General features: G+C 44.4%; 2 protein-coding genes across 3 annotated transcripts in view; one reads left to right on the top strand and one right to left on the bottom strand.

Annotated features, from left to right (window-relative positions):
* The window catches only part of DIAPH2 (diaphanous related formin 2), a 3,364,504-nt gene that overhangs the window by 1,402,209 nt on the left and 1,939,578 nt on the right, over positions 1–22,717 (top strand). The gene's annotated exons all lie outside the window — the stretch shown is intronic.
* LOC138265402 (large ribosomal subunit protein uL6-like) lies at positions 20,496–21,211 on the bottom strand. The gene has a single exon (XM_069213096.1). The coding sequence runs from the start codon at positions 21,163–21,165 to the stop codon at positions 20,677–20,679; it is 489 nt and encodes a 162-aa protein (XP_069069197.1). The 5' UTR covers positions 21,166–21,211; the 3' UTR covers positions 20,496–20,676.

The following is a 22,717-nucleotide window of genomic DNA, read 5'->3' as shown; positions in this document are numbered from 1 at the left end:
AGCCAACAAATTGTAGCTGAGAGTTACTTCTAAAAGCATGTAAAGGGAAGGTAACCGCTGCCGGGGGGAATCCGTCTCATGGCTGGCCAAGTAAGAGGATCAGACATTTGACGCAGGGCCGGCTTTAACACTGGTGGTGCCCAGTACAACAATTTTTTTGGGCACCCGCTCCCCCAGGATCTCCTCCTCGGATTCACTATCATTGGGCGAAAGTGCCCCTCGTCCCTCCATAGCCTTTCTCGCACATACATTTCATTTTTTTTTATTGCTGGTAAACACTGGCTTTACTAATTCACTGAGCTATCAGCATAAAATGCAGAACTGTTCTTTGCAGCAGGCATATTAACCCTCTGGCCTACTTTATGGTGAATCAAATTTGCCACCAGACAAAACTCTGATCTTTCTCTCTCTAGCAGGAACATTGATTACAAGAGTTATCCTGAAATTTGCATTGCTGCCTGAAAGTTGGACGCCCAAGGAAGTTGCAGCCAGTGCTTTCAAATCTTTAAGTTATTGGGAAACACAGTGCTCCCCTGAGGTCAGTGCCCCCCTCGAGGTCAGCGCCCAGTGCAGCCACACCAGTCGCATTGCCCTAAAGCCGGCCCTGGTTAGACATGTACAGCAGTATGTGTCCGTGGTGGTGTTTTCCAAAGTCTTGTATCAGTGACGGAGCTACAGAGGTGAACATAATTACCTGAACAGGCCTAAGGTACTCAAGCACGACAGGAACGTGGGCTTATTTTCAAGAAACATATGGCACAAATGTTATAATAAGAAAGTTACATATTGAGCAGAAATCTTTAACAAACATTTTTAAAAATATGGGAAGAAGGCACAATGTGCTGCTAAAGAACACACTCACACTAACAACAGTGCGAACAATACTATTCCCAATTCCACATCAATGCCTCAGTTTTCATAGGACCAAAGGAGAAGACGGTAGGATCCACTGAAGTTCTAGGAGATCTCAAAAGATTTGCATGGCCCTTCATGGTCTCAAGTCAGTAGGATCACATTTAGCCAGTCATTTTGTTAAAATCAGCTGCACCCAGAATGTTGTGTATATTGTGCCCATGCGTTTAATGAGCAGGGAAAACTGCATTGCCAGAATCCAAAGTGCAGCTGGCACTTTTTATTCTTTCTTTCTCAACGAGGCTAACATATTGCCAGGTAAAGAGATCAATTCCCCTACACCCTTGTGGAATATATGGGTGTTTAGTGCAGTTTTGTACCCAAAATCTTTCTAAATAAATCTGCATATCTATATGCGGTGAAAATGCATGTGAACACTACCTGAATAGCCACGAAGCTCTAACTCACGGAGTTTTCCTTAACTTCTCAAGGCTACCCCTTTATCCCTCCATCTCTTGATTAAGTATGCTATACTTGCGATTTTTCTGGGCTAGTATGAACCACCCATTGGCTGACATTTCTGCCGATCCTTTTTCTATTATTCGGAATCTGGGTTTCATTCCACTGTTTACTTTTTCGGGCTATGAAGTCATCTTTGGTGTACCCGACATGTAGTTAATTGAACATGTTATCTGTATCATCAATTAAAGCAATTTGATTCATAAAGTAGAAATCGCAATATGTTTAGAAGTGTACTGATACATTGGTGGATCCTCTGGAGAAAAGACGTCCCTGCCTAGAGTTGCATCACTTAACGGCGGGACTTCTGGTGAGGACAACAACATCTCGGCTCAATTTCCTTTGTTCAGACCAAGGCATGAGGTATTAATGGTGCTTCTTGAATATGCATGAAGGCTATTGTAGTGGAGCAAACACACACCTCTCATAGAGAGCACATTGCGTTTAATGCACTTTTTAATGTCTTTTGGCACAGTATGAGTCGAGTCAATAAAAATGTTTCTGCCATTTGTGGATCATTGAGTACATTTGATGCATTTCCTTCTGAAAACAGTTTAATTCTCTCAGCTCGACAAGCTCTTATTTTAGCAGCGGTTTGGTACACGGGGAACACTGGCAGAAAGTGCCTAGATTTGCCTGTTGCGTAATTGTCTTGTCAATATTATTAAGTCTGCTCCACAATTCATTATGAAATGCGCTTTCCTTTTAGCAGAAGCTTCTTAAATATCAATCAGTTATGATTGGACTAATATTGATGATGCCATTTAAACTCCCTGGGAGGATTAAGCATTCACGATAGACCGGTGATATTTCACCTTCGAGTAAAGCTCTCTCACTTCGATTAAAATATCTCAGTCTCATCTTCCGAAAAGAGATAATTTAGGATGCTGCCCTGGGAGAGGATAATACAAACTGGATGCGTTGGTTGTCTGTTTTTGCTGTTTGCTTTCAAGGATATGTGACAAGTGCAGACAAATTAATTGATTCCTGTGGTTCCGTGCTGAGTGTACCACTTTCTGTTCTCTTCATCCTCTTTTCATGTTTTTTCAGGCAGAATCCACAATTATCTCTTGATATTGGTGTGTCACAGGCCACGCCCTAGACACACCCTGTTGTGATTTTGATTCCTTCAATAATAAATGGACCCGCCCCATTGTACTGTAGGGGCAATGCCACAGGGTGGGTTTTTATGATGCAACTTGTGGTACCTTGTAGATCTGATGTGCTTCTGTTCATTTCTGAGCTACGTGGTTATTTTACAGCTGTAATTGCAGCAGCAGAACAAAGGTCTTCCTGGAATGATGCTCCAAATAATAGCAGATGGATGGGCTTTTGTGGAAGAGAGAGAGAAAGATAAAGGGAGAGAAAGGTCACTGCTCTACCTCACCTCCATTTCATGTCTGCTCGATATGTCGTCTCATAGTTTAATGTTTTTATGAAATGGTTCCTCCCTTTCTCTGTTCTGCTATTAATGTTCTGATTCCCAGTTACTTCTCGATGCTCACTGCCTGCTCTATGCTCAGTTTTGTTTCTGGTCCTTCTCTTTGCTCAGATCTAAAGACCCAAACATTGATGGGATATTTCCCCTTATTCCCAGTTTACTCCTTCTTGTAATTCATTCCAGTTGCCCCTAAAAAATGATCTTGTGGTGAATTCTGCTGCTTAATTCCACCATACTATGTTTTGCCACATAATCATAGTTTTATTGCACTTTTTTTCTAATTTTGTTGCACCCTTAGCCGATTACTCTATACCGATTCAATGAAATGGAAAAAATGAGGGAGAGTAATGAACATCCACTTGTTTTAGCAGTGCATTTCTTTTTTTTTTTTTTTTTTTACATATGTGTACAAGCAGCCCTGACAAGTAATGGGGAATAAGCTCAGCTTCCAGAAGTGGTGAACAGATTTTGTCAAGTTGTCGCATCCCTAATTTATGCAGTCCAGTGGGGAATTGATGTCAGATTACCAATGCAGGAAGCACAGCACTTGAAAAGTGCTGCTCTGAAGTTGTGCTTGAGAGGGGATCTAAAGTTGAAGGACTCTGAAGGACTGTCATACAGCGATTCTCCCGTGAGGAGTAGGTGTGATTCAAAGTGGACAGGACTCTGCCGCTTCCCTTTCAGTCAATGCGTCAATGTCTCATCACTTAAACATGGCGCGGCTCCTCAGCTGTAAAAAGAGGCTGCGACCACTCATCTTGGATTTATCAAACTACTGAGACGTGAGTAAACATCTGTAATGCCAAAATGCAGTTTTCAAACGCGTTTCTGTGGCGTTAGAATTCTGAAATTCGGCCATTTCATTGTTTTTCCTTTCTCAATAGTGTAAATGGCAAATGTTATGATCAGATGCAAACATCTTACGTTCATGGTAGCAAAAAGAAGCGACATTTTTCAGGTTTCCAAATTATTTTCGTAATTTAAATATCAACAGAAATTACATCAGGTAACCTTTTCACAATCATTTGATAACAGGAAATCGTGTTACCACGAACATAGAGGAGACTACATGACGCCCTGGTAGATGGCAACATAGGAGATGAGTAACGTGACATAAAAATAAATGTGACATTTGAGCAATGCGGTCACCCTTAATTCTATAACATCTGATCAGCAGCAAACGGAACTGTGTTGTACAGAATAGTTACTAACAGCAGTATCATTTTTTTTGTCCTTCTCCTAGTGTGTTACCTTACTATTGCTGAAATACATGACATTTTTTAATCTTGGCTACATGTTTTCAGCTTCTGTATTTTGTTCTTTGGATTTGAAATAGAATATATACTTAGGGATGTATATGTTTCATGCGGTGTACTGTGCTTCTTAGCAGTTGCAGCTCGCTGGGGTTACAGGGGGCGGGGCAGGGCAGCATACAGGGGTCGGGGGTAAAAGAATTTTAATTAAAAGTAAAAAATAAAAAATAAACTTACCTCCGTTGCACCGCTCCCCTTTCCCGCGTTGACTCTGCACGCTGGCACAGGCTCCCAGCCTGCCCTGCGGCCAATCCTGATGCTGCTGTAGCATCAAGATTGGCTGGGAGCGCACAGCCAGAGTGCTCCCAGGCAGATTGGGAGCCTCTGCAGGCTCTCTACAGCCCAGCACAAGTGTTGCCGGCTGGAGACAGCATACTGCGCATGTATGTTTGGCCGGCCGAAGACGGTCGGCCAAACATACATGCACAGTGAGGGGAGTGCACAGTGCACTCACCTTACTGTTCGTCACCCCATGGCCCCGCCCCTTACACAAGGAAGGGACAAGAAACTTAGTTTATTGTCCCTTCCTTGTGAAAGGTTTGCAGCATCTGCTGGCGGAGGGGGGAGGGTTGGGGGGGGGGGGATGTGACGGGAGCCACCACTGCTTCTTAATAATATTTTAAGCTTCTCAGTTTTATGGATTAAATATTTTTTATTAAAAAGCCATCCAGCACACGCTGCAGTCCCCTGTTTTTAAATACAAATAGCAATAAGCTGACTTCCACAAATTCAGGCATCATGCTATTCAGGTAAGTTAAAGTGATGATATTAGTTCTGTTTGGAGCGTTGCCGAGCACTGGGACATTTTGTATACATTTTAATACTTCCAGTGACCGCTTTATCAACTAAAGGGAAACGGATGAGTAAATATACTTTGCTGTGCTCTGCTGTGCTCTATTTCCGAGCATTCTGGAGAGGGTACCCGTGTTTCTTTTTAAAGCATACTCTCTAGTTTCCCACAACACTGCCACACTGCAGCCATTTTCCATGGAGTGTGCACGAAATGTGAGAGCTCTTGTCTATTTTCAATTACGTCTTTAGAAATATGTCATCTAGCACACTCTATGACGGACTGAAAGGTAAAACAATACCCACACAGTAAAATTAAATGTCCTAGGAGCGGATTTAGAGATTGGTGGATGCATGACATCCCTCGAAACCCTCGGATGTACTATCTACTTTATTTCGAGTGCCATCATGTCCTAGTTCTGGCAAATCAAGACCTTTTATGTTTATACTAGTAGGTTATTCACAAGGAAAGGTTCTTTGCCTCCCACTTTAGAGTCTGATTACCATAGTTACTTTAAAGTTAGATGTCTAGTGACATAAAGGTGTTCATTACACTGATTCAGTGGTTACATTTCCATGAAGGATAGTTCTTGCTAAGTAGGGGTGTAGGCAGGATCTGGCCATTGGTGAAAAAGTTAAAGGCCAACAGTCACTAACGATCCAGACAGGACTATTTTGAATGTTAGAATCTAGTTAATGTACAAGTAATTGAGGTGCTGGACCTCTGCACCATCCAAGGGTGCCTTGGGGATGCTATTTCTAAATCCCACGCCTCCAGTCTCTGGTGATGGGTAGACAGTCCATCTGTGTGTTCTTTGTTAGTGTCTCTGCACCCATGGGTCTGGCTGTGGCTTCCATGCAGGCATGGATAGCTGCAGCGATGGGCAGCAGCACTTCAGGGACACAAGCTTAATCATGGCCTTGTGGAAATGGGCTCTACTAAAGCTAGAAGGTGAATCTGGAAACTTGTACCCACAAGATTGCCACCGTAAAGCCTCATGAACATACTACAAAAAACATGTAGCATAAGCAGGTGTATGTCATTCCCTATATACCTCCTGCATAGTTTATATTTTAACTAGGGATGACTGGTATTGGAATCTATCACTCAACCAAGTAACTTGTCTCAGACTCAAGGAAATGTGCACTCTCAATCACACCTAAATGAGGGAAAATCTGTTTCATCAACTTTCTGGGAGAAACCAACCATAATCCTGATTTGTTATCATGTAGCGTCATAAATGGTTGTTTTCCTATGCCAGCATCAAGAAAAACATGGCCAACTGGAGACACACACATAGTTATTACTCACACATGCATTCGCTGTTAGGTGGGTCCTATGAGGTTGCCAGTGCGCATATGAACCTCTACTGCTATGCAGCCTTGTAGAAGACACCTTCCCATCTGAGCATTATACATTGATCCTTGGCGGTCATTTCTAGGTGTTTTGGATGGTGTTTTATCTCTCATTTCTGAGGGAGCTATTCACTCCAATTCTGGAGCCACACCAATAGAAAACAGTGATTACAGAGCGGTTTGAGAACACTGATCATTTGATGGGTTTTACTCCACTGATTGTTGTCTTAATACAAAGTCCTTTTTTGCCAAAACCAGTCTCTCTGATGGTTCTATATGGTTATCAAGAAAGTTGAAGCTCTGATGATTTTATATGGTTATCAAGAAAGTTAAGGCTAATACTTCCCCCTTAGGGACCATTTTTCTTTTCATCAATTGTATTGCCCAGATTCCAGGGTTACTGGGTTGCCCCATTTTGTCCTTGCACATAAAACAAAACACTTGCTGAAAGCAAACATCATTTTTGTCTTAGAGCATACATTGCCATAGTAGTCCCTGGCATTGAAGGCAACTAATTTATTTGTGTTCAGCTTCTTTATCAATGCCTGCTTTGTTTTGTCACTGTTTTTATTAAACATCATTGTTGTGGAAACTGGTGTGCCTCTTCATCTAAAACAAAACACTGGCTGAATGCAATGTGTGTTCAGCATCTTAGTCTAGCCAGGCTCTTTTTTTCTTTTCTGATGTCAGACGAAGTTTGGCGTCTTGCTGATTAGTTCACTACTATTCTCATTTCCCATCAAAAGTTACAAGATTACAATTCAAGGTGTTTTCCACCACTGGTGTTTTTTCCCCTCCTGACATAGACCCTATTAAAGAAACACTTCAGACATTTTACATATATTATTGTGTTCAGGATGGCCTCTGGTTGTTTGGAGGAGTGTCCCTTTTTCAGGCAATCAATAAAGCTACTCAGCAGAAAGACCCTGTGCCCATTTTTGTTTACTGTCACATTTAGAAGCATAATGTTAGCCTTCTTTGAACTGTAAGACAAGAATACACTATACACAATAACATTCCAAGATGTCTGCCCATTTTGATATTTTCTGAGTAGCTAACTTGGTATTATATTGTGCACAGTGTATTGTTGTTTACCAGTTCAAGATTCAATGTGTCTGCCTGCTGCAGTGTACAAATTGTTCATTGCAAATGTGCTCACCACATTTAAGTAACAGCATGTTTTGTTTTTCCTATTTTATTATTTTAGTTTGTCTTGCACATGCTTATTGCAACTGTGTATGTGCTTATTGTGGACTGGCAAGTGAGTAAATGAAAGAGTTAGTCAAAGAGTGAATGAAGGGATACATGAGTGCAAGGATGACTGACAAAGTTCATCTACTATGACTTGCTGAGTGCCTAAGCTCACCAGTGACTTAAGCCAGTTCTATTAACATTGTCACTGATTGCTGAATGATAACATGTCCATGGGTCTATTTTCAAACTGCTTGCAATGTTAAGGTCCTATATAAAAGGATTTGCAGATGGTTTTTATGTGATTCAACTAATAAATCACACTACCCACCAGAGCATTGCTGCTAGGTGCTAATGTTTGGCTGTCAAATACCCAAACCACCTTCTATTCTTGGCACATATAGTTGTTACTTTTATTGCCAAAACAGACCACAAACAATATTATAGTGCATTCAATAGCTTCTTGGACATGGTAAAAGGTTTGCAATCACACCGATCCCTCCAAAAAATGAGGGCATTGATGAGTCATGAGCATCTGACCTATTTCTCTTTCAGAGAGATGGTGCCTCTGTCAGGCTCTCACCTCAGTTCCTGGCCCACTAAAGGTGCAGAGCAATAGCAAACAATGGCTTCAAATAGTCAATCACAGAAGTGAGAATCAAAGGATTGAGCATATTACAGCAGAGAAAGGAAGTTAGGAGAACCCATGGCTGCAAGGAAAATCTGATAAACACCGCTAGTTGCAGATTCCTTAACCTAGAATTTTCCCTCATGCATCAGACTGGATCCGGAGATTTGTTGTTCGAGCAATATCCTTGCTCGTCCGTAGGTGGTGTCGGTCTACTCCGCGGGCGTCGTTGGCGTCATAGTCACCTTGATGACGTCGGGAGTAGTGCATAGATGCTGCCTCAGCGCAGTGACCTCAGTTATTTTCTTTCCGTGCCACGCGCTAATCCGGAGAGTGCTACCCTGGTCTCTTTTTGACCGAGTTTGCCATTTTTTTCAAGTTTTTTTGTGAGTTTTTGGTGCATCGAGATGTCCCTGGAGACCGGTTTCAAGCTGTGCGAGGACTGGCACCACATGGTGTTGGTGACGGATCCGCATTGGTTCTGTTTGTGGTTCTTGGAGCGCGACCACAACCCGAAGTTGTGCTCCGGGTGCCGGGCTATGCACCGTAGGCCTTGAGGGAGAGGTCCCTCAAGCTCATGGCGGCCTGGCGCTCGACTCCACGTAGATTCCGATCTCGCTCGAGGGAAAGGTCTTGAGACCGTTCACGGAGCCACCATCATTCTTCTGCCTCCAAGTCTTCGGGCACAGGTAAGAAGAAGAAGAATTCGACTTCCCCCCGTCGCTCAGCTGATGCGACACAGGAGGAGCTTCGACGCTCGAGGCCTCCGTCTTCAGAGCCTGCTTCTTGGTCGGGTCCTTACTTCCTTGAATTTCCAGGAGCCGGAGCGACCCCTGCCCAATTAATGGAGTTTTATGAAGCCATGTGCCTCATTTTTGGGCAGGCCGACCCTGATACGGTGCCTTCGGGCCCAAGGGGTTTGGTCAGGGATCCTTTGGGTTCTGTGCCGACGGCTTCGGCTCTGGCCACTGAGGTGCCCTCCAGATCCGCTCACGGATCCGCACTGACGCCAGTCGTACCACTGCGACCTTCCCCGGCACAGGTTCGATTTTCCATGCTCCCAACGTCAGTGGTGCCCACCATCGACATCGATCCGATCCTCATCACCGACGACTCGGAGTCAGACCGGCGTCGGCCAACCCCGCCTCTGTCTTCGATGGGGCCTAGTCACTCCATGTCGGATTGGGACCCTTTTCTCCATGGGTTCGAATTAGTGGAAGGATTGGAGGGGTCCCTGGACCCTTAAGAGTACCAGGATGACCCCTCTTTGGACTGGGCACAGGAATTGGGCGAGGCAAGTGGACTGGACACTTCTCCAGACGGTGGCATGCTTTCTCCTCCTACCATGGCTACGGCGGAGGGAGCGACTTATGCTATGGTGGCCAGTAAGGCAGCTCAGGTCCTTGGCCTTGAGCTAACTACTGTTCAGGTCAGGCAAATCTCCTGACGGAGGTGCTTCAGATAGGGGCCTCCGCATCTGAGCCCCTTTTGCCATTCAATGAAGCCCTCACCGATGTCCTTTTGGGTACTTGGCCCAAACCCAACACAGGGGCTCCTGTGAACAGGACTATCACACTGCGCCATCGGCCTGCCCCCAACGACCCTAAATTCCTGTCTCAACACCCCACACCTGAGAGTCTTGTCATCCAGGCTTCCTCTTCCTCAGGTGCATTCCCTTCCGCACCCATTGTTAGGGAATCAAAAAGGCTGAAACAATTTGGGGAGAAGATGTTTTCGTCCTCCAGTCTCACGCTGCGGTCCATGAACACCACATGCCATTTGGGCTGCTATACCCACTCTCTCTGGGATATGGTTGCGCAAGTTCTGCTGCAGATAGCGGAGGAGGCCTGTGCTATCATCTCCCAAGCTGTCACTGATGGGGGAGATGCGGTTAAGTTCACGATCCAATGTGTGCTAGACACGACTGACTCTCTGCGCAGATAAGTTGCTGCGACTCTGGCCTTGAGATGCCACTCCTGGGTGCGTACTTCTGATTTTTCAGGGGATGTCCAACAGTCTCTTATGGACATGCCCTTTGATGGCTCCCGTCTCTTTGGAGACAAGGCGGACTTGGCCTTGGAGAGATTCAAGGACTCCAGGGCTACGGCTCAGTGCCTTGGCCTTTCCGCTGCCACTCGCCCCCAACAGTCCGCCATCCGCTGCTTTCATGGCCACGGAAGGGGCTCCCTGTCGCGTCCTCAACCCAGCCACCGTGCGACTATGCTGTTCAGCCACTGCGTGGCCGGGGACACGGAATACCATGTTGGTATGGGACAGGGAACCATAGGTCTGCCCAGTCCACCCCTGCCCCTGCTGCAGCCTCCAAACCCTCCTAGTCTGTCCCCTCACTCCAGTCCAGTTGGCAGCAGGGTTCGCCATCACCTGCCCCACTGGGAATCCATCTCTACGGACAGATGGAATTTGCAGATAGTTCAAAAGGGCTATTTCCTTCCCTTTGAATCTGCCCCACCAGCCATGCCTCCATCAGCCATCTTCCGGAGGATCATTTGGAACTTCTCCACCAGCAGGTCGTGGCTCTCTTTGCCAAGGGAGACATAGATAAGGTCCCCGTGACAGAAGTAGGTCGTGGTTGTTGTTCCCGCTACTTTATGGTGTCGAAAAAGGAAGGGGGCTTACGACCTATCCCAGACCTTCGGGACCTCATATACTTCCTCAAGAAGTAGAAATTCATGATGCTGATCCTGGCTCAGGTCCTGTCTGCTTTAGACCTAGGAGACTGGATGATAGCGATGGACTTGAAGGACCTCTTATTTCCATATTCCCATCCTGTCTGCCCACAGACGTTACCTGTGATTCGTGGTAGGTCACGAGCACTATCAGTTTACCGTGCTCCCCTTCAGCCTTACCAGCGCCCCTCTGGTGTTCACGAAAGTGATGGCTGTGGTTGCAGCTAATCTGCACAGGTTGGGGGTCTCAGTCTTCCCCTACCTCGATGGCTGGCTGTTGAATGCAGACTCACCTGAGAAAGTTGTCTCCCCCCTTCAGACTACAGTGAGCCTCCTCCACATGCTGGGGTTCATTTTCAACTTGCAGAAGACACATCTGACTCCCTCTCAGACACTTCCTTTCATCTGAGCTGTTCTGGACACAGAGCAGTTTCGGGCTTATCCTCCCAAAAAGCGAGTCCAACATGGACTCAGGCTATGATTCCATCTTTTAGCCTCTGTCTTGGGTTTCGGTGAGACTGACTCTGAGGCTGCTAGGCCTCATGGCCTCCTGCATCCTGCTAGTAACACATGCCAGATGGCATATGCGGGCTCTGTGGTGGGACTTGAAGTTCCAGTGGGCACAGCATCAGGAGAATCTCTCCGACATGGTCCAGATCTCGGAGGGGACTGCAAAAGACCGGCAGTGGTGGCTTTCGAATCTGCATTGAGTCCACTGCAGATCCCTCTCCCTTCCCCAGCCACATCTATCCATAGTGACAGATGTGTCACTTCTGGGTTGGCACGGCCACATTGGAGAGGTGGAGATCAGGGGCCACTGGTCTCTGGCGGAGACTGGGCTTCATATGAATCTTCAGGAGCTCAGGGTGATCAGGTTTGCATTGAAAGTGTTTCTTTCCTCTCTCAAAGGCAAAGTAGTGCAAGTATTCATGGCCAACACTACTGCCATGTGGTACTGCAACAAGCAGCTAAGAGTAGGGTCCTGGACCCTTTGTCAGGAGGCACTATGCCTCTGGACATGGCTGGAACATCAGGGCATTACCCTGGTGGTTCAACATCTGGCGGTCTCTCTGAACACCAGAGCGGATGAACTCAGCCGTCGATGCACAGCTGATCACGAATGGCGTCTCCATCTGGAGGTGGCGCAAGGTCTCTTTCAGCCTTGGTTAGATCTGTTCACCTCTGCAGAGAACGTGCAATGTCAGATGTTTTGCGTGTTGGAGTTTCCAAGGCGGCACTCGCTCAGAGACACTCAGGAATGACTGGGCCAAAGGTATCTTGGTGGCTCCAGACTGGGCACGGAGAGTATGGTATCCAGAGCTATTGAGCATGGCCACCGATCCTCCACTCAAACTGCCTCTTCGGCGGATCTTCTGTCTCAGCAACAGGCAATGGTTCTCCACCCAAACGTGTACAATCTCCGCCTTCATGCTTGGAGATTGAGCAGAGGCAGTTGACGACTTTTGATCTTCCACCCGAAGTCTGCAGTGTCATCTTGGCAGTCAGGCGTTCCTCCACCAAAACAGTATACGCCTGTCATTGGGATAAATTTGTGGCATGGTGTACCAACAAATCTGTTGATCCCCTCTCTGTTCCTCTATCTGAGGTTCTTTTGTTCATTCTTTCTTTGGCCCAGCAGGTCTCTGCTTTGGGCACCCTTAAAGGGTATTTATCGGCCATTTTGGCCTTTCTTAGGCTACCTGATCAGCCATCACTCTTTAAATCTCCTATTGTCAATAGATTCCTTAAAGGTCTAACCCATTTATTTCCTTCCACTCCGTTTATCATGCCTAAGTGGGACTTCAATCGTGTCCTTACTTACTTAATGTGTACTCCCTTTTAGCCAATGCACAATTGCCCTTTACTGCTCTTCACCTTCAAAAATGTCTTTCTTGTTGCCATCACTTCTCTTCGCAGAGTGAGTGAGCTTCAGGCTCTTTCTTCAAAGCCTCCATTCTTGTCTGTGCACCCTGACAAAGTGGTGTTGCGCACTAAGGCTTCCTTCCTTCCCAAGGTTGTTACACCTTTTCATGTAGGCCAGTCCATCACCTTGCCTACTTTTTACTCACCCTTACATCCTTTTCATGAGGAGGAGAGACTCCACCGTCTGGACCCAAAAAGAGCGTTGGCGTTCTACCTAAATCGTACTAAAGATTTCCAGGTGGACGATCAACTCTTTGTTGGGTATGTGGGTGCGAAGAAAGGGAAGGCAGTGCAAAAACGTACCATATCTCGATGGGTACTTCTTTGCATCAAGATGTGCTATGCTTTGGCCAAGAAGCAACCCCCTGAGGGCTTGCGTGCTCATTTCACCAGAGCAACTGCTGCTTCCACTGCGTTAGCATGTGGAGTTCCTGTCCTGGATATCTACCAGGCAGCTACGTGGGCATCCCTGAACACATTTGCAAAACATTACTGCCTGGACAGTAAGGTCCGTCGGGACGGCTCCTTTGGTCGTTTGGTCCTGCTGAACTTTCTAGTATGATCTTGGTTCACAGCCCACCTCCGAGGATGGCATTGGCTAGGTATCTATTCTAAGGTAAGGAATCTGCAACTAGAAGTCTCTATCAGATGTACAAGTTACTTACCTTTGGTAACAAAATATCTGGTAGAGACAGGGATTCCCCCTTCAGGTCCTTAGCTCTGGCTCACCAATCTCAGTGTTCTTAGCAGCTCTGCGCATTGGCGTGGAAAGTTGTTAAAAGAAACTGACATCACTGCACTGAGGCGGTGTCTATGTACTACTCCCAACATCATCACGGCGACTCCAACTCCAACAATGCCCGTGGATTCGACCAACGTCACCTACCGATGCGCAAGGGTATTGTTCAAAGAAAAAATCTCTGGATCCAGTCTGACGCCTGTGAAAAAATTCTAAGGTAAGGAATCTGCAACTAGAATATGTCTCTACCAGATATTTCATTACCAAAGGTAAATAACTTGTGCAATAAAAAGATATACTCCTTTACATGAACTCTGTTGGGCACAGACTACATTCCTCAGAGCCCAGTACACCTGCATGTAATTTCTCCAGTCATGAGAAGTTGTAAGTGTGGGTGACAAGGTGTTGTAGGATGAGAGGGACCCCAGTGAAACCTTTCCAGGATGGTGAAGGTGCGGTCCCAAAAGCAAACCACCAAGGTTAGTTTAACAAAGCAATCTACTGTGCACACTGTGCAAAGCATCTGAAAATTTCTGTGAAGAGTCTTCCAAATATTGTTTACAGACGAGACCAAACATAGGGAAGTGTGCTGTCTTGCAGTCTAGATGAATAAATAACTCTGCGTCCTGGTGACAAGTTAAATTCCAGTCAAGTAGACTCAGGAGATTAAAGAAAGTGAGATAGAGAAGGATCAAGAGTAGGATCAAGAGACTGAGAGCATGGGGGGGCTTTGGACAAGTGGAATCAACTGCGAATGGGGAAGTACTGAGCATGATGACCTGAGATTTTAGATTCTCCCTCTGCAGCAACTCCACCAGCATATTGTCATGATGCTACCCCAAGGATTTTCTTTGCTGCAATTTGGCAAAATAAGCGTGAAGTGGAGATTGAGAAGTAGCTGCTCTTTTGCATCGTCTGTCTGCTTATTTGAAGTCAGTATGAAGACGAGTGGGACAGTTGATAATGGAGCTATTATTAATCCATTCACCGACCAGGAGGGTAAGTTTGGAATGATGTTTATCCTGAAAGAGCTTGTCCAAAGCCCTCTAGAACTATTAAGTGCAAGTTCCATGTAGAGACACTTGCCTGGATGGTCACTGAGTCACATCCTATTGCCCTATTTCTATATTGTGTAGTGTTTACCTACTATTTCATTCCATCCTTGACTTTTTTGTATGTCATTGAAAGTCATGACCGCTTATAAGAATGCTTCTCTTCCTGTTACCCCTTACCAATTGCTTCACGTTTTATTTCAATCAAACGGTGCATAAAAACTCAGCATTGATAAGATTTCTAACCTCCATTCACCAGGGGCCACATTTTGAAGATGGTGCACTGTCCCTGTTTGTGCTGCAGTGCACCTTCAAGTAAGTGAATCTGGCCTAAACAGGTGCAAAGCACTGAATTACATACCCACAGACAGCGGCATTAATGAAATTTGATCTGGCTGTTGAAGCAGCTGGTCCGTCTTTCTTTTACAAACTATAGTGCGGTCCTTGACAGCACCTACCTCCAGGGTGATGTCTGGGGGTTCCATGAGGCTCCCCTTCATCTCTTATAGGGTCCTCCCCTTGAGGCCCACTGACTATACAGCACTTGTTTGTGGCACACAGTCAGTGTACTTCCAGGCGGCCTTTTTGCCTCTGCACCTGCATCCATAATACAGCGGAGGTGAAGTGGCGAAGTGTATCACCATGTAAATGAGAGAACGTCCATTTAGGATAGCACTGGTGATATCTGCATTACGGCTGCACAAGCATCTCTGGCTCTTCTGTATACCAAAGTGCCCTGGGGTGAAAACAATTGGCATACACACCCGTTGTGATCTCAGGGCACTTCAGGGAATATAGCCCCAGGATTGTATACATTTTGGTTCCAGTTTTACTCACAGTGTAATACATTCAAACTTCTACCTTTACCATCAAACAGTAGCATGATAACAAATATCTACTTTCCCTGAAAGCAAATTTCAGACTAGCATGACAGACCATTATCACTCTGGGAACTAATCTTCAGTGAATTCTTCTGCACTTGCTGGAAAATACTTCTGGTGCCAATTCAGTGTTCTCCTTCATGGGCACTTTACAGGATAATCACAGTGCCTTATAGAGAGCAGGAAAACCTGCAGTGGCTGCTTTTGTAAAAAAGCAGAATTCCTCATTGGATGGAATGGTTACAACTTAGGATGTGCTATACTGGGCAGACATTGGGGGCAAAATCTTCCGTACAGAAGAAAAGAAAGGTCTCCACAAAAAACCTAACAACGTAACAGTGGGGTGAACTAACAGACAGGCTAAAATGGCAGAGAATCAATAATGATAGATTAACCAAAAACAATAATAACAATCTACTAGAGCCTTGACAACATTGAAACATACATAGTGTCACAGCATAGCACCAGCGGACGGACAACACACCACATAAGACCACTAACTGACGACCTGCCAGCAAACTGGGGACTGGACCACAGGGAATGGTTCCCTACACATTCACAGGTTTGCGGCAGGAAGTTTCGACCGGTCTAAGGCTGGCAATACTGCCCGTTGGACCATATATATATATATATATATATATATATATATATATATATATATATATATATATATATATATATTTCTTGAAACCCGCTACACATACTCTCTCCGGTGTTACAAAGGGGATTTCAGAAAAAGAGGAGTGGGTGGGAGGGAACGTAAAATGATGATACTTGTTTTTTCTAGTTATGCATTAAATAAAAACATCCAAAAAATGGGGGGGGAAAAGGAATTGTTGCAGGTGAGACCCCTTATAACCTGCATGCCTGACGTTCAGACCCTAGCAAGGCAGACTCTGCTGTTTATCATTCTGAGGTGAATAAAATCAGACTTGAGAGAGGCGGAGGTACCACGTCTTTTTTTAGTGGTGACCTCAGTATTACTTTTTTTGCTATGGCTTCTGCGGAAAAAAAATGCAACAATAGCACCTTTTGCTTTTGTTAAAATCTTTCTAAATTCTTAGTTCGTCATATCTCTATTTTGCATATTAATTCCTCGATATAGGTGGATAACTCTGAAGAATTAACAAGATCACCCAAATTGTCAAATAAGAAAGCAATGATATTTGCAACACCAGCACAGGTTTACTATAGGATGTAAAGCTACAGTTTTCAGTGTTTATACATTGTTCCAATGCGGTATTTGGCCACCAGGGTCAAAGGTGGTTTACGGTTTGACAAGTAAACAGTGCATTTACGTGCATTTATGTTTGCAATCAAGTGTATCTAAAGAACAATCAGACCCTTTGGAGATTACCATATTCACAAGTGATTTGCACAATCCGCGTCTTCCTTATTCATTCCCTCATTTCCCCCTCCCCGACCCACTTCACCGGTAAAAACTGCTCAATGTGGCTTCGTGTGCGAAGCTGGAAAGGCTTTTTTTTCAACCTCCCAAAGGTCGTTAATTTTGCTGTAATTTATGTAGCATCTATGTTTCTTCTTGGCAATGAATATCGACTGTGCACAAACAAGCTTAGAAAAATATAAATTTTGACAAAGGTTCAGCATACATTTTTGTCTTGTCCTGGACTGCGGAGTGAACTTTGTCCCACAATGCAGTTAAATCTTATTGCAATTCGAAGAAAAAAAGGTAAACTATGAAGCTTTAGGCTTCTCGTCCTGGCGTCTGGTTCCCAACCTGTGGTCCGGGGACCCCTGGGGGTCCGCGAAGCCTCCTTATGGGGTCCGCGACTACTCAGAAAATTAAAGAATATTAACAGATTAGGTCCCCAGTTTACAGTAATGACTCAGTGGGGGGTCCCCGGGTTGCAGTAATGATTCAGTGGGGGTTGGGAACCACTGAATGCCCCTGTGTACATCGCTATCAACAGTCCACTGTCACCATAGCCCCTGAAGCCCCCCGGACTGGCTCGGGTTCACCCCAGGGCCCCTTTTAGCTGCGTATGCTGGCACCTTTGTCCCTGCAGACCCAGGAGACACCTGTTTGCATGGCAGTGCGGAACATTCAACCAACCCTTTTATTCTGGTAGCCTGACGCTGTGGGGATGGCAAAAGCAGATTATCACATGACCATTTTTACAGTTTGAGGTATTTTTTTCCACAAAATATGACCATTGTCATTGGTTAATCTGGGTAGCACCTTACTACGTAGTTGAAAGGCACTGTTTATTTGTGCTCTAAAATGTAACTTTACCGAGTTTAAAAACATCGGCTGGAAATGCAACCGAAGTTCACAGACCCAGTGGCAGCAAGGAAGACATTCTCCCTAGTCAACGTTTCCAAAACCCACATCACACAATTCAAGAAGCACGGAGAGGGTAAGCCTCGCCGGTGGTGCAACTTCGACGGGGCTTTATGCCTTTACTGTGGTGTTCTGGGAAGTTTAGCTTTCCTTTTCCAAGGTGGGGTGTGCGCAGTGAGGTTTGACACGAATCACCACTGTTGCAAAATGTTGCTCAGCACGTCATTTCAGGTCTGTTTAATGCTTCAATTAATAATGAGCGATAGGATCGGGGCTGGCCCACAGGGGAAGGCACGTCGAGTCTAATCTCCAGATACAGTTCCTGCCATCCTGCTGGGAAACGGAACAGATGTTTCACTGTCAGCGGCATAAGGCAAGCTCAGGAAAAAAAAAAAAAAAGACGTTGCTTAAGACTAGGCGGCTGACGAATCCAGGCCAGACCATCAGAGAGTCGCCACATCACTGCGTCTGCAAAGCCAAGGCCGTTTAACCTTGACGCTGCGCACAGCGCCTGTGCAGTGAAGGCAGATAAAATCCAAGGTGTATCTCATTGGTGGATAATCGCCTGTTCTTAATCGACTTTTGGAAGTTACTCTTCTGCGACCATGGAATTAGCACCCTATCACGTTTTTAAAATTCAGTTCCATGTACTGTGCACTGCAGATAATATGTTTAAACAATATCCACAGGGATGCCTATAGATTAAAATAGATCAGTGCCAAATATGAAAAGGGTATTTTTTTAATTCCTTCGGAGAAATATCAGTGATTATAAAAAGCGTCTGTTTTTTTCTTCGGAGAACAGAATCTCTCTCTCTAGTAATGCATGTATAAAATAGATTATTTGTAAACCCTATTCCAGAGATTTCAATGACTAAACACTGAATGTTAAGAGGTTAACAGGCTTTGAAGACACTAAGGGGGTCATTACGACTTTGGCGGATGATATCCACCGTCCGCCAAAGTGACGCGGTTAGGTTGCTGCCAGTGTGGCTTCCTTCCCGCGGGCCCTATTAAGAGTTCCCTGCTGGGTCAGCGGGTGGAAACACTGTTTCCGCCCGCTGGTCCAGCGAGAAATGGCCTACAACATTGATGCCGGCTCATAATAGAGCCGGCGGCAATGCTGTAGTGCCAAGTGCATGGGCAGAGCAGGAGCCCCCATGGGGCACCCTGCAGCCCGTTTCCGCCAACCTTTACATGGCGGTGCTACTGCCATGTAAAAGCTGGCAGAGAGGGGTGTCGTAATCCCCATCCCCATTCCTCCTGTGGAGGGAAACTGGCAGTGCTGGCTGTCCGACCGTGGCACGACCGCTGCGCTCATAAAGTGGCAGTCAGACTGCCACCAGAGCAGTCGGACCACCGCTTTGGCGTCGGTCAGACTGCCACAGCAAGGGTCGTAATTACCTCCTAAGTAATCACTCAATTAGGCGTGCTCTAGTACAGTAAGGTTGCTAGTATATCCACAGTGCTTTGACTTTGCATGCAAAGTAGCATATCCTGCATCATGCTTTAGGTCCTTCTGGTAATAAACTGAACTTTTTAGCCCTCATCATACACCACTTTCACATTTTAGTTCATCTTCCAAAAATGTGATAAAATGATTCAAATTAGTTTAACGCTAATTTAGGGGCATTTTGTATGGATTGGTATAAGTGACCAAAATTACAATTTTACTAACCATATACACAGAGAAATGTCAGTCAAACTTAAACTGCAATGTATACTTCAGCTGGTTTCAGCAGTCCATGTCTCTTTCCAGATATCATTCTCTCGTCTCTATCCACTGGATTTTATCTTAACAATAAACACATTGCATGATACATTTTGATATTTGCTTTTTTGTAATATCCTTAATAAGCTTCTTTAATTAATTTGCACCACCTCTGCCTCTGTTTCCTCAAATATCTAAAAAAAGGTCAGCTACATTACCGACCAATGTCTTTCTCACCTTCATATACACTGTGCTAAATGTTTATGTGCAAGGGTTCGTCATCAAGTCAGCATTTGTCCTAATGAACATTCTATTTACCTCTATCATTATAATTATGTGAAGGTCATCATAGTTGTCTTTCAGTGCTGCAATTTGCTAAAATTCTTTAATTACAAATTTGAAAAAATATGGTGCTGGCAAAGTGACACAACTCTGGTCTGATGAATTTCCTATATACTGCTTTGGATAGACCAATTCTGAGTGGTTGAGAGCTTGGAATTATTTAACTGAAAGACAACTCATCCTTTCGTAAATTGCCAAACATGGTTCCATGCCTCTCAAAGAAACCTGAGATGGTCTTTCCAGTGTCAGGCTCACACATCTCTCGATAGAAGGAAACTAACTCCATTCACTAATTGTTTTATGTGACTCTCAAATCATACTTTCAACATAAACTAACCTTGAGCCCTCTTTTGCCTAATTACCCAATGTAAATATATTATCTCAATGCTACCTTCAACCATAAAACTTGCACAAATCACACCACATTAAAACGTTCATACATTATAACTGTTAAGGCACAAAACGTTTTTGGTCTTCATTCAGGCACTGTGTACCACTCAGTATCCTAAACACTCTTCACTACAGTCCTTCTTCCTCATGTTCCGTAGCCCTCTGTCCCTTGTTTGCACCCTTCTGCTAGCTGAGACCACCTACCACTGTTCCCTGTTGGAGAGGTTACCAGGCTTTGTATCTCCATCCATGTGGTGGCGTCAGTTCTGTCAGATGGGTTGTGACTGAAGAGGATTGTTTGAATTATTTTTCAGTAATTAGGTTCCCAACCCATAGTCTGTAAGATCCGTGAGAGCAGACTTGAGAGGGCCAAAGGAATTTCAATTTTGCACCACAGATCTTTGATGCTACTTCGGCAGACCATTGATATTTACAGAAACACTTCAGCTGGTGGCATAGACACCAAGCTTATTCTTCCAGCTGCTGGACATTGCCCTTCTCTGAAACATAGATACCATCCAAGAACTTTCAGATATCCTTGTTCTTTACAGTAGTGGCTTACTGGATCAAGGCAGCTGAATTTGAAACCAATTCGATGTCATTCCCTTCAAGAATCAACTCGTCCTTTTGAGCTTGAGAAACTGCACAGTTAACACCTTGCCTCATTCGTACTCTTCGGATGTACTTCTCCCCCAAGAAGTTACGGATTTTTACTAGCAAGCCACTATCCTGAATTACTACGTTAATAGGGAAATGAGCGTACACAGACCTCTTCTTGTACCGAACGCCCAATGTGACTCCCTTAATCATGTTTTGGACGTGGTTGCAGATTGTGTGCAGTGTGGCCAGCTCTTTGCGATTGCCCCACCATTTGTCAACACGAAGCTTCCTATGCTTCTTGCCCATGAGACAAAGTTCAACATTAATGTGGTTGAAATTCCGGCGAAGACTGCACCTAGGACCCTTCACAATAACAGTGCACCCTTTCAAGGTGATGTCCACCTTGTCAGGTATGTCCACAGTCTGGTTGTTGAGAATGGTCTTCATTCTCGCAGGAGACCGAGAAAAAAGAGGGCCAAAGGAGAATGCACTGCACAACCACACATACATATATATTTTGATTAAATGCTGGACGTTTGACTAAATCTGAGCTCAGTATACATAACCATTTATTTATCTTCATTTAACCGTCAGTATTGTGAATATAGTCATTGCTGGATACCACCTTCCTCTTTTGAAAGGAACATTCAGGTGTATAGAATGAGCGTCAGTAGCCAATGCATTTATCTCTCTAAAAAAAACCTTATATAACTGCTAGCCTCAGATGATGAAGAAGCTATCCAAAGTTTCAACAAGCAAGGATGCTTGGAAGTAAAGTGTTATTGACAGTGTCTCTGTGATCACCAGTCCCACAATTAAAATATGGCTCCTCCGTCTATGCCTCTTATCTTGCAATAATAATGTGTACAATGATTCAAAAGGTTGATAAACCACAAATTAAATTAAATAAAGTTCCTTGGACACAAATCTACATATATGGAATTTAGTAAGGTGTGAGTCCTCTCTTTTGTAATGATACACAACATATGTAGCCACTCCTTCTCAGATATATTTAAAATTGGTGTATGGCTCCATTAGTCATAAATAGGACTGTTCCAGGGTGTGACCAGTCTAAATCTAAATGCAGATTTTTATGTACGTTTAGTGTAGAACTCCTAGATTGATTGAGGATATGGTGAAAAATGGCTTATGGCTCAGTTTTTATTTATTTGGAAATGTCCTGAAAGTGCCCAGTAATAACAAAACATTGGCAATTAAACTACTTAGAATGTCTAACGAGGTCACAATGTTTCCAGTTCATGGTACTGGCAGATCCATTTTATAGGCAAAACAACTGAAAGACATTAATAATCATAGATTTCGTGACACAAAATGACGTGCTTCTCAAAATCAAGATCTGAAACATGTTTGTCGAATTGATCTATCAATGCTCAATTTATGTAATTGATTGCTTTTTGGTAAATCTGAAATTTAGCCCCTGTAATGGGTGGGTCATGTTATTTTTATAATGCAGACTGACTTGCTGTGAAACCTGTCTGAGATATTTCAATTTTTTCTTTTACTCATTAGAGTATGAAAGGTTCTCGCAATATTTGCATTTAGTGTTGCCTCAATGTATAAATCAAAAAGTCCAATTTTTTTTACTTTAGGGCTTTCCAACTCTAGGCTCGAGTGCATGCCTAGAGTGGATGATGTCTTTCTTGAGGTAACTGAAGATAAATATAGCAATACCTTGCTTTGCGACTTACAACTGTGCACCCATGTTACTCATCTCACCTAAAACCATGACATCTTAATTATCTCTTCCTTCCATTAGCCCCCTTTAGACACCTTGACACAAACAGTGAAAGAGGTTGGGCTCGCACAGTGACCGAAGTGGGCAGGATCTGAGTGGCACGACGTGCCCAAACTTTTTTGATTTAAGGAAAACTGTTTCCCTATTTTTTGGAAAACAGGACTATCCTGGGGTGGTTAATTCCCACATTTGAAATGCTTCAGCCGAAGTGTAAGGCAGGCAGGGTCGGACTAAGAAAGAGTG

Source organism: Pleurodeles waltl, chromosome 2_1 (genome assembly GCF_031143425.1).
Source record: "Pleurodeles waltl isolate 20211129_DDA chromosome 2_1, aPleWal1.hap1.20221129, whole genome shotgun sequence".
Lineage (NCBI taxonomy): Eukaryota > Metazoa > Chordata > Amphibia > Caudata > Salamandridae > Pleurodeles > Pleurodeles waltl.
The sequence above is the reverse complement of the archived record's forward strand: the minus strand, read 5'-3'. Positions and strand labels throughout refer to the sequence as shown.

What these genes read in the sequence shown, in the direction of transcription:
- LOC138265402 (XM_069213096.1), bottom strand. Translation starts at nt 21,165, where the DNA reads ATGAAGACCATTCTCAACAACCAGACTGTGGACATACCTGACAAGGTG.